This window comes from Cyphomyrmex costatus, unplaced genomic scaffold (genome assembly GCF_001594065.2).
Source record: "Cyphomyrmex costatus isolate MS0001 unplaced genomic scaffold, Ccosl1.0 scaffold51, whole genome shotgun sequence".
NCBI lineage: Eukaryota > Metazoa > Arthropoda > Insecta > Hymenoptera > Formicidae > Cyphomyrmex > Cyphomyrmex costatus.
Genome location: NW_017279354.1, coordinates 487,007 through 499,313, shown reverse-complemented (window position 1 = coordinate 499,313; position 12,307 = coordinate 487,007). Strand labels below are relative to the sequence as shown.

General features: G+C 42.0%; 1 protein-coding gene across 1 annotated transcript; it reads right to left on the bottom strand.

Annotated features, from left to right (window-relative positions):
• Window positions 1-1,191: 1,191 nt before the first annotated feature.
• On the bottom strand, window positions 1,192-3,747 carry brat (tripartite motif-containing protein brain tumor). The gene is made up of 2 exons (XM_018546007.1): window positions 3,351-3,747; window positions 1,192-3,269 (listed from the first exon to the last, which is right to left on the bottom strand). The coding sequence occupies exons 1-2, from the start codon at window positions 3,745-3,747 to the stop codon at window positions 1,192-1,194; spliced, it is 2,475 nt and encodes an 824-aa protein (XP_018401509.1).
• Window positions 3,748-12,307: the final 8,560 nt, after the last annotated feature.

Here is a 12,307-nt window from a genome sequence, read left to right as displayed (position 1 = left end):
CTCTTACGAGATATACATCGAAACGGATGTTCGCGCAACAAACGGACATTTCTCGCGAACTTCGCACGGCATTTGGAGGGAGACATTTCAAGCGCGATGATCGGAAGTGACCCGAGCGCGACGGTCGCGATCGACCACTGTCGAAGAGAGTAACAAAAATGATAAACGCGCGTGGATTCGGGCACGCGTAACGACATGATGCATGTGTTAGTGTGGACCATCGTCGTCGTGACGTGTGGAAATGCACTGCCAGATGTGATCGTCGGACGAGGTCTCAGAGAGAAGACGGTGGTTAGTGGGAAATGGGGATGAGAAGGTAGGTAGGAGAATGGTAACGGGCGTGAAGGGAAGAGGATCAGAGGGTGGAAGGCGGGGGGGGGAAAGTGACTAGCGGCGGCGAGCTCTACAACTAAACAACAACAACAGTATTTTCAGTATTATAACAACATTAACAAGTAAGTTATCGCGTACGCGCACGCGTATTCATAGCGCGTACGCGCGAAGAAAGGAGCGCGCGCGAATTTTTTCAGGGCAGGGTTGACGTCCTCTCTCTCTTTCTCTCCCTCTCTCACTCTTTTTCTTTCTCTCTTGTTTGCGGGTCCTAAATAGCCCAGCGTCGCAAGGGCTATACACACAAAACGTCGCGCGTTTCTCCTCTTTCTTTCCGCTCGTCCACGCGGGATAAAGAGGGACAACCCGCGGAAATGCGAGGAGGATATCGAGGGAAGCGCGCGCGTGCTTTCTCGCATACCGTCGGTGATGTCCGTCGTTCGGCAGAGTCCACAAGAGGAGCGCCTCGGGAAAGTTCCGGCGAGGAGACTCCGATTTTCTTGCCGCGTAAACGACACTCGATCGGGAGTCGATTCCTTGAGAGTCATGTATGGAGCAATAAATGATGCGCTTCTTTCTCATGGTCGGCGTGAAACGTCTCGTTGAGGCGAGCGAAGAAGGTGATGGATAGATGGTGATGGCGAAGATGGTGAATCGAGCGCGCGAGCGTTGACGATGAAGCGGACGTAGAAGACAGGCGAACGTAGGTGAGAGGAAAAATCGATGAGATCGTGATGGCCACGCGACCGTCCAACGACGAAGAGCGGCGGCAATGATGATGGCAATGATGACGATGACACGATGAAAAACGTTGACACTGGCGCACGACGATCATCGTCGTCGTCGTGACGCGTCACTGCTCTACATGCCGATCGGCGGTACCTGTACGTAGCGGTATATGTAAAGCCGGTAATCCTTACTGGCCAGTACGACCGAACCATCGTCCATTAGCGCCACGTCGAAACATTGCGCGTGCTTCACCTTGCTCTCAAGGGCCGAGACCAACTGACCATCCTGCGTAAAGATAGTCAGATTGAAATTATTATGATTGTCCGCTATTAGTATCTCGCCGTGCGTATTGATGCCCACGCCGATTGGATAGTTGGTGATACCCTCACCGCCGATTTGTCGTAAGTAAGAGCCCTCATAGTTAAAAACCTTAACACAATGGGCGCGATTGTCGCTGATGAAGATCTCCTGTTTATCGTTCACCACCACGCCGTTCGGGAATTCGAGATGCTTCGAACAACCGAATTTCTGTAGAACGCCGCCAGTCTGATCAAAAATGATGACGCGCATCACTTTGCATTCTACAACGACGATCCGTCCTTTTGAATCGACGGTGACGCCACGTGGATGTTGGAGGATGTTTGCGCCGAATTTGCGTACAAATTGACCGTATTGATTGTAAATCTGTATCTGATGAGTCGGCGAACGTTCCGTAACGATAATGTCACCAGACGTCTTCACGACGGCGACGCGATTTGGATAGAGCAATTGGCCGTCGCGTTTGCCGCACTCGCCAAACTGAAACTTGAACCTGCCTTCCTTGTCGAAGATCTGAATGCGATGATTATTCGTGTCGGCAACGATGATATCGTTCTGCGCGTTTACCGCGACGCCTGACGGTTCGGTGAACTGACCCTCCATCACACCAAACTCACCAAACTTACAATGGTAGATCATTTTCTGTCGTTTGATTTGTGACTTGGGCGGGAATATCGCGGTGGCGGACATCAGTTTCGAAGTCAAGTCAAGGACGGAATCGCCCGGTGCGGCGTTCGTCGCTACAGCTACCGACGGCATCGCGAAATGGTCGTTCGTCGTCACGACCGGGTAAGTGTCACTACCGCCGTTGCTCCATTTCTCGTACGGATTGGCATTCATGCCGTTTAGATTCACGTCGCTGATCGTCGTGGAGAACGGGCCGAGACTATTGGCCGAGCTGAAACGTTTTGAGATCACACTGCTGACAGTGTCGATCGAGGAAGGTGAAGACGACGAGCCACAATTCATACTGGAGGAGATCAGGCCGTTACTGTAACCCCGATCTAGGAGAAGACTGCCCAGAGAACTAACGCCACTTCCGGGTCCGTTGCTAATGTTGCTGCTGCTACTGCTACCAATGCCGTTGCTCGACAGAGCAGTAGGTCGTGCGATAGGTGGTTGTTTGCCGATTGCGTTATTTTCACTGTTACTATTACTCCGAACGTAACCGAAGGTATTTCTCACTCCCACTTGTATCGCTTGATAATTGCTGACAAACTCGAGGTCCGCTGTCTGATTGGCTATGTCTGTATTTGAAGTGCAATTGAGCAGTGACTGGAGCTTGGCCTCGAGGATCTTCCTGACCATAAGGAAATCGGTGGTGGTGGTGACTTTGGTTACACGTTCAACGAAGTCGCAAGTCTGCATCATTTTATCCGCCGTCTCATTGGCTCGCTGGGAGAGCACATTCAAGGAAATTTGCTTCGTCGAGAACACCGAGTCGAGTTCCTTCAGCAGCTCTTGCTTGCGCTCATCCAGCATCGATCGATAGAACTGGAAGGTATCGTTGATCTCATTTTGCGCTTTGTGATACTGCACCTGTAGTATTGCGGCGTTATGGTCCGTTGCTTTGACCGCTGCACGCGTGTCCGCCGCCTTCGAGCGGCACTCCTGGATGATCCGCGACAATGCCTCCAGTTGTTGCGAGCCTACTTCCGTGACGTGGGCACAATCATGTAGCGGCGCCGTATGGTCCGTCAGCGTGCACTCTTTGCAAATTAGCACATTGCAGCTTCGGCAGAAATATTTGATTATCTCCTGCTTATGTCGCAAACAGAAGTGTACTTTCTCGGCATTGCCACCATTGTTGCTGTTTCCGGTGCCGTTGATAACCAGACTATTGCCACCACCACCGCCACCGCTGCTGCCGTTACAGGCGTTTTTAGGCAATTCTGTAGTAACGGTGATCGTATTACTACCACCACCGCCGCCACTGCCTCCACCACCGCCATTTCCGCCGCCGCCACCGCTGCCACCGCTGCCGCCACCGCCTCCGACGGTCTCCAGCTTGGAGTCGGCCAAGTTCAATAATCGGTGGCCTTCGAAGCAGAGCATGTATTGATGTGCCATCACGCAATTTGGACAGAGAAACTGATCACAATCGTAACAACGCGCTACAGCGCCAGCTTCAGTGGATTTACAGCCGGTGCAACGGATGCGACTGGTGCCACCGGTGCTTCCCAGCCGGCAGCGCGGGCACGGATCTTCGCCCGACTTTGGTGCGTCGAGGCACAAGTCGCAGCTGTCGACGTCGCAGATCGCCGAATCGCTAGCAGGCGGCGAGCTGCCGCTCACCGTTACTGGGGACAGCGAGACCGGGGACCCGAGGGAATTTGCGCGCGATTCCAATGAGGGTGTCGGCGAGGCCATCTTCAGTCAACCGGCATCCCTGTAAGCAGAAATCACCAATATTTATGTCGTGTATCGCTACATTTTGTTATTTATTATTATTATTATTATTATAGACTGTTTTTCTCAACGATAAAAAAATTTGTTGTCGTATTTGGAATATTTTAACAATTTTATTATGAGTTCGTATTTTTAAATAAGTATATGTTTATGTGTACACACATACGTTTTTTTCTAGATTCTCTTTTTATAATTTTAATTTTCCATTAAAATGATGATTTTATTAAAATGTCGTTAATTATTAGCATCATAAACTACGTAGCGATGTAATCGAGGGTATATCTATACTTTTCTCTGTTATGTAAAACACGCTAGTATAAAATGAAATTTTAATAACAGCGCTTTGCTAAGAGCAATGCGAGTTTCTCTGTATACACTTTACTTCATCCACGAGAGTTTGTAGTAACGAAAGAGAATATCATATTATTCTGTGTCCCATCGGTAATAGTATCTACTATAATAACAATATAATAACATCCGTAATATGTAACTATCGGTCGCTCCCGACTGTTCCTCGAGAGAGCCGTCGTTGTCGTTGCGATTAATCGTTATTACAGTGTTTCCTATCTCAAAGGTCTCTTTTATTGTGATTCCCACGCGTACGTCTGGCTACCTCACCTTCTTCCCTCCTCCGCACCCCCGAGGCGCAGCGGTTATTCGCGCGGCTCGCGCGACGAGCAGGAGGCTTCGGTCCCTCTAATTAAATCGCTCGAGCCGGACGGCCATGTTTCACCTGGCAGTCAGAAAAGGAGAGAGATCGTCCAAGAGTGGCCGGAGGAAAGGGAACGACGTGCGCCGGCGGCGAAGGAAAAGGAAGAATGAGGGAGGACTGGTATAGACCGCGAGTCCAAGGTCACGAATGCGAAGGTTATCGTACTTCTCTCCCACCCGGTCGAGCGAATTTATCGGATACCGTGCGACGACACTCGCTTTTCCACGCTCGGGAGACCGAGGAGGAGGAGGAGGAGGAGGAGCACGAGAAAGAGGTAACGTCGAGAAGGAAGAAAGGAAAGATATTTTTCAACGTGTCGAGCGCGTCTAAATGAAAATATCGTTTCTCGGAAGCTTCGTGCTTCAATCGACATTATCGCATGGCGCAGAAAGACTTAATAAAGAAAACATCGTGACGTTTTCTTTCCCCTTCAAAATCGTTTTTATTCGACTCGTTTCATATTTCTTATGCGGCGAGCGGTCTCAAAATTTACGCAATAATATTAGAGACGAGATAGCAAAGCCACAGACGGAGGAAGAGAGAAAAAGAGAGGAAACCGCGGACGCGAAGAGAACAAAGAGCATCTTGCTCGCGCGCTTCAGGAAACATTTCTGAAGTTGATGCACCAGCGAGTCCTCGCTCGCGAGCGAGCGCGACTAGTGCGCGCCGTCTTCGTGCAAGAATTTCGATTAACTCCCGAGATAAAAGGTGAACGCTCCTGAGGGAAGGAGTCCGTGGAGCCCGAGGTCGCCGGAAAGTCGTGTTTAACATACCGAGGCCGAGGAAGTCGCGAGGAACGCGCGATGAACTCACCGAAAGTGAGAATTCACGCTATTGTGAAAGAAATCTACGTAAAGTATCTTCCCGTTGGGTAAGATAATTTCATGCAAAAAATATTCAGCACGCATATTTTAATAAGATGAATTATTTGTATTGATACACGTCAGCACGCCTTTGAAGCTTCGTTTGAAATTTTCAAAGATAAAGCGGATTCGACGAGCTTTTTTGAGATTAAGAGAGGTAGCAATTTATTATCGGAAACAGTCACGGTTAACTTTAATACGAAATCAATGCAACGTATTATATTATATAGAAAAACCAATGGCAAATTGTTAAAATGACCTATAAAATATTAGTGTATAAACTGTTTAATGTATTGATTATGTGTAAAATATGTATATTGAATATGCGCAATTCAATAACCAATGTAATTGATAGATGGGGGGTACGAAAATCATGCTTTTTTCGTTTATTTGTTAGCTCTATGAAGTAAAATCTGTACGTTAAAAATACACGTGACTCTGTAAAAATGTATTACTTTATGCATTACACAGTTTATTTCATTTTAACTTTTAACATCTGTCATGCACGCCTCGACTGTCGAGAATTGTCGAGGAAGGAATATAGAGAACGTTTCAAACGATCGTATACGTATGACAAATCACACTCCGCGACGGGATATAACGAGGGAGGAAGAGGAAGGTTAATTCTTTTTCGCGCGTGAGGGGATGAAGTGTCTGAATAAAAAATGCGACGGGGATATCAGGGGGGAAACGCACGCAGGAACGTGTCCTTGGCGAGGATAATTCCCGTTATCGAGGTACCGTTGCATTTTCGAACGCGGATCGCAACCCCACGGTTGAATGCACCGTGGGAAGGGGTGGCGGACGGCGCGTCTGGTTTCCATGGTAACGCTGCATCGACCGCCCCAACCCTTCGAACCAGAGTTGTTCCGACGAGGGTCGAGTCCGTTGCCGCTCGTGATGGTGGTGGTAGCGACGGTGGTGCGGCGGGAACCAAGGGGGATGGCAACCGCCCTTCGGGAACGGTAACCGTTGGTGCATCGCCCTTCGACGCAGCCTGCTAGTGCGTGCTTTTCTACGGGGTGATCGAAAATAACCTCGCCAGGATATACGAGAGTCATTGCGAAATATTGTTCGAAAGAAAAAATCTTTATAACAAACTTTTTATTCCCCACAGTGATAATAATCACTCTGATATTGACGAAGCTAAGATTTCTTTTATCGATTATCGACAATTTAAAACTTTAAAGATTCATTAGAATATTCTTTGTAAAGAAAAAAACGCATTTTACAGCGTTCTCAATAATATACACTTTCACAGATTTTTCTATGATGGATTGTTCCTCGGTGGCAATTTAAAGTAAAGCTTCGTAAAAATTTATTTAAAACTTTGAGAATTGATGTTCCCTCTTCTTTCTCTACTTTAATATTGGAAGAACTTAATTCTTCAAATTTTACAACTCTGGAATATATATTCTTCCAATGGGTATTTTTGAAAAATCGAGTTAATCGAACTATACCCATGAAAATCTACGTCCACGAATTTACGCTCATCAGAAATTAAATGTCAAATAGTGTCAGCAAGACTTGCATCGAGTGTACTACCCGGGGCATACATACACTCTCGCGTGTACTCTAGCCGGTAATTTCAATGTCACTGCCGGATGTTTCTTCAGCCCCAAACGAGGGGAGCGGTCGCCACCTGCCCCCTCCACCCTCTCGTTTGATTAACGTTATTTTGCTCGACAGGCAAGCATCGACTACGATCGATACACGCTCGGCGGCGGCGGCGGCGGTGGCGGCGGCGGTATAGTCACGTTTGCGAGCCGAGAAACAAGGAACGAGGAACGAGATGAGACAGACGGAGCCGAGCGAAAAGGCCATCGGCCTGCGCCGCAGACGGATTGGTAACGGCTGTGGCGCTGCGGTTATGGGAAAGGTAGGCGAGCAAACGCGAAGCGAGCATGATGGACGGATAGGAAGGGAGAAATTTATTATACCTCGGAGCCCCAGGCCTCGTATATTTAACAATAACGCGCGATACGTACATGTGACAATATCCGAAGAAATATACCTATATACGGATTTATCCGTTTTTATGTCCAAACGTTTTCGGCCCTCCCTGATCTATTCCACTTCGAAACGAGATTTTTCATTTGATAACGCAAGTTGATCTATAATTTCCACTTCTCAAGCATTTAAATTGTAACTATTACTTTAATTACATACGGGGGCGAGTAGGTAATCTTAATTTTTATTGCCTCATTAAGTAAAATATAAGTGAAGAGCTAGAGAGGAGAAAGGAGAGAAGGAGCGTTCATTTATTACGAGCTCTAGAACAAGTCTCCTCAAGTGCAAAACTATGACAAAAAATAAGTAAATAAAAAAATAATAGTACATTACTGAAAAGAATACTATTATAAAGAAAAAAAAAATATATATATATATAAAGAGTGAGAGAGAGAGAGAGCGCATGCGCGCGCGCTAGTGTGTGTGTTGACTATTGATTAGTCTGACCTCAGTGAATGCGACAAGTTGACAATATTAAATATATATACATATAAAATAAATAAATAAGAAAATAGCGAAATATTCCTAACAATCATAAATCAATAATCAGAAATTTCGATATAATTTTGTATGAAAATATATAAAAGATACAGAAAACTTTTGACCACTATTAACTGAGAACAAAATACTTCATTCCTAAAGAAAAATATTCCAGAGTTGAAAAAAGGATACAATGAGACGGAAACCTGCCAGACGCCAAATCGATTGCCGTCTGCGTGCCGGCATCGACAAAGAAAAGTGGTTGTAACGAGATCGTTTAGGTCTCAATGCGAGGGATTTCTAACGAGTGGAAAATTTTTACTTCAAGCTTCTAACTTATGGATTATGTCACTATAAATTTTATTTTAATCTTGTTTGAAGAAAACACTGCAACTTTTTAGCTGCCATTATAAATATATAATACTGTAGGATTATTTAACAAAATTATATGAACCTGTATCTTTACATCATTGATGATCTATAAAATCATGACATGTAAATAGCACTATTCTATGCTTTCAAACTTTAACTTTTTTTGCTTCATAATATAATATAAATTTAATTCATCAATTAATGTTGTCAAAATTAATAATACATTATAATTATTATTAACACAATAGAAACACGCGATATCAATAAACTACTAAAGAATGAATTGTGTCGATTGTGTCATCTTATATATATTTTATACAGCTTCGATTGTCAGCAATTTACAAAGTGGAGCGTGCGTTTGAACGCGATGATATTTCTGTTAACGTTAAATCGAGCGAGTACTTTTCTCGAGTGGAAGCTTTGAATCCTCTCCGCTGTCGGGGACTTAAACCCGCCGGTGCATTTTGAACGTTAAAGTGCATCAGCGTCACGCTTTCCGGAAGTGTCGGTCGTTTCGCCGCCGATGGTTTACAAGCGCGGAGTGGTTATGACGCCATGCGGACGACGTTCCGTTCCGCATGCGGAATACGTAGGAGGAGGTCACTGCACTGCGAACCTCTCGTCGCCAGAAGGTCGCGCGAATTGCAAGATCGATTTTGTGTATATGTTGGCACCCTGATAACTCCGTCAGAATACATTCGTGAAAACAATATACTTAAATCTTGAAACAATAATAAAGAAGGTTGAATGACCTCCAATATAACATCGTTACGGCGGGATAGAATGTCGATTTGGATGAACAAAATACAGAAATACGTCAGTACTCTACGAGAGTATAAAATGAATCTTGTTCTATCGACATATAGAAAACAGCATAATTATATTTATTAAACGATCGATCTTGTAACGCGTGAGAAATATCTGTAAAAATACGTACACAACTTTATAATCAACTGTCACGTAAAAGTACTCATTAAAGAGTGATGTTTCTGAGAAGTTTTCTATTCTACATGGAAAGAACGATTTTTTGCTGAAATAGCTAAAATATTTAACTAGACACAGATTCGAAAATAATTTTGTTTTGATTCTCAAAATAATTATAGTAGAACGCTCGAACTAATTGCTAGAATGTTAAAATTTTTTGCAACACACTATCAACATTTAAACGTTCTATATAATTATTTTGGGAATTAAAACAAAATTATTTTCAGGTCTGTATTTATAACTAAATGTTCAGGTGCAACAGTAAAACTTTCCATTCCCATGTACTAAGATATAATTCCAATACTTACATAAATTCATATCTAAGTAATATAAAACAATCTAAACGACAATTTTTATTTGCATATAAAAATCTGATATCACTGTACATTATTGAGCATCAAAGGTTCAGTAATAAGTAAAGAAACAGATAATAATTTTTTTTTTCAATTTTAATGCAAATTTTTTTTTTATCAAACCACATATGTCTCTATTCATAAACATGTCTGAGAAAGAAATGAACGAGAAGAAAGGATGTTGATTATTGAACGTGGAAAAGTAAGGAAGTTGTTACGGTTATTTCTCGCTGGTAATATCTAGTATCATTCTTGAAGTTCTTAGTGGTGATACTAGCGCACGAGAGCGGTGTACCTAGAGGAGGCCGGAGAGTGGAAACGAGCGAGTGACGCCGTATATCAAAGGCAGAGAGAAAGGGAGAGAAAGAGAGAAAGAGTGAAAGGGAGGATGAGTGGAGAAGAGGTTCAAGCACCATTTGACCGGTCTCTGAATCATCGTTAAGCGACCGTTACACGATGGCTCGTTAAATCGCGCGGTAATGTGGGTGGGTCGGATAAATCGCACGTTTAAGGAGAGTTACATTGGTAGAATTGTTTCTGCGCGGGGCCGAAACAGCGCTTGAGGTCGAAATTGGTCGCGATTTCTTTCGTCATGATCGTGACCTTGCCTTTGAAATTGTAGTCAACGTTGCTTCAATAAGCATATAATATATAAATATAACTGAGCACAAACTTTTTCAAATCGGTAAAAATAACTCGTTTTTCTTCTCTTCATCATAGTTGAATATCTAATTCTTAAATAATTAAAAAAATAAGAAATAAATAGCAGTTCCATTTTTTTCACTGTAAATCATTGTGGCGTTATCAGATGTAATAGTATTTTTATTAAAGAGAGAGAAAAATTTATAATTCATACAAATCTTTTGTATATATTGATAAATTTATGAAATATGTTTCTGCGAGATGCTTTCAGATATTTCGAAATATGTAGGATGTGATAGATTGTCTCGCGCGAATGATTTATCTACTGACATAATTTACGATGAATAAGCATTTCAAAATATGTAATAGTGCTATATATCGGTCATTATGACGACATTGGGGTGATATGTGAACGTATGACGTGGGAGAACGGAAGCCACTAATTTTAAAAACAAGCCCGAAGTGCTCTCTTCAAGTAAGATTTCAATTAAGTCTATCAAGTAATTAATGTTACTTTAAGAGCCACGAATCAGTCTTAACTAGTTAACGGTTGGCGTGTCGTATAGTTCGCTGTCGCTATTAAATGACTTATTATTTTTTTCTTTAAATACATTTCCATATTGCAAATTTATTACATAAATAACATTACGGGAATCCTATTTGCAGGCTCATGCAATCATTTATATTAATCCAGGAAGAATTAATTTTTGCGTCGATACGCACGTTGTGCAGAAGGTATGCTACACTTTCTACAGACATTTGTAGACAACCAGTTCCGTTGAACGCGCAGCGTTTCGTTAGCCCTCCAAGTAATCGCAATTACCAAGCACGTTTCTAAAAACGTATCGCGTCATTACGGAACATGGAAATTAGTTCCATGCAATCATATTGATGATTCTTACGTTTAACGCGGAACTATTTACATAATATTGTGTCATAATTCAGGATATGCTTCGTTTGACGCCTATTTAAATAAAAGTAGGAAGAAGAAAGGCGGATATATCTGCTTTACGTGACACTTTCTCGGACACGCAAGTCGATGTTATGCGATAAGTGTGATCAAGTTAATAATGCTGAAAAGTAATGTTCGAATAATTTATAGACTGTAAACGTTAAATGCATGAGAAGAACTTACAAAATTAGTAACTTTTTATGGCAGAATGGCCGAAGAATCTAAAAATTGAGTTAAAAACAGATCTGAAAATAATCTTGTTGGATCACTAAAATTACTATGTGGACTATTGCTAGAATGTCAACTTTTTACAGTATTGCTTATCATGCTTGAAATTTCTACAAAATTATGTTGATGGTTCAACAAAATTATTTCAGATATTTAGTTAAACCTTTAGATTCTTCAGAAAAATTGCTCTTTCCATATAGGTAGTCTAAATCCACGATTTCTTAGAGATGATCGAAATAAAGATTAATTCATACCAATTACGTAGTACATATAAATGTATAATTGACTTAATTAACATAAAAAAAATTAAAAGTGTAATTTGAACATATCGATATTTTCTATATTTGTAATTTAAAAAAAGTAAATATAAATTGTTATATAAATGTGAGACTTGTAATTGTCAAATACACTTCTTACATACCTAATTTAATATTTTTCAATAATTAAGTTTCTTATAGCGCAGTAAAACCATATCTTTAAAACACACTCTTTACTGTAAAATAAAATTTATATTAATTTCAATAATACAATTTTATATTTTATATATAAACATCTCTACTTGAATTTCACTCTTTCACGCTTCGCAAAATATGAGAAGAAAAGAGAATACCCGAGGCCTTCTTAATAGCTACAGAAACAATTACGTCTAACGGAAGCATCAGACAACATTATGCTGTCGCCCGCATGCGTCATCTTCTTATGTTTGTACCACATGATCGAGAGTCTTGAAGAGAATCTCGAGGATCTTATACAATGCGACCCGTAGGAGCGCGAATCTGACAATGAGTGTAGAATAATCAAAATACGACAAATATACATTTTGTGTTAATCTGCTTTAAAAATAAACAAATTAATCGTGCAATGCGCCTATTCTTTGTGTAAAGATAATTTTAAGATATTTTTAATTTTAACTTTAGAGAATATA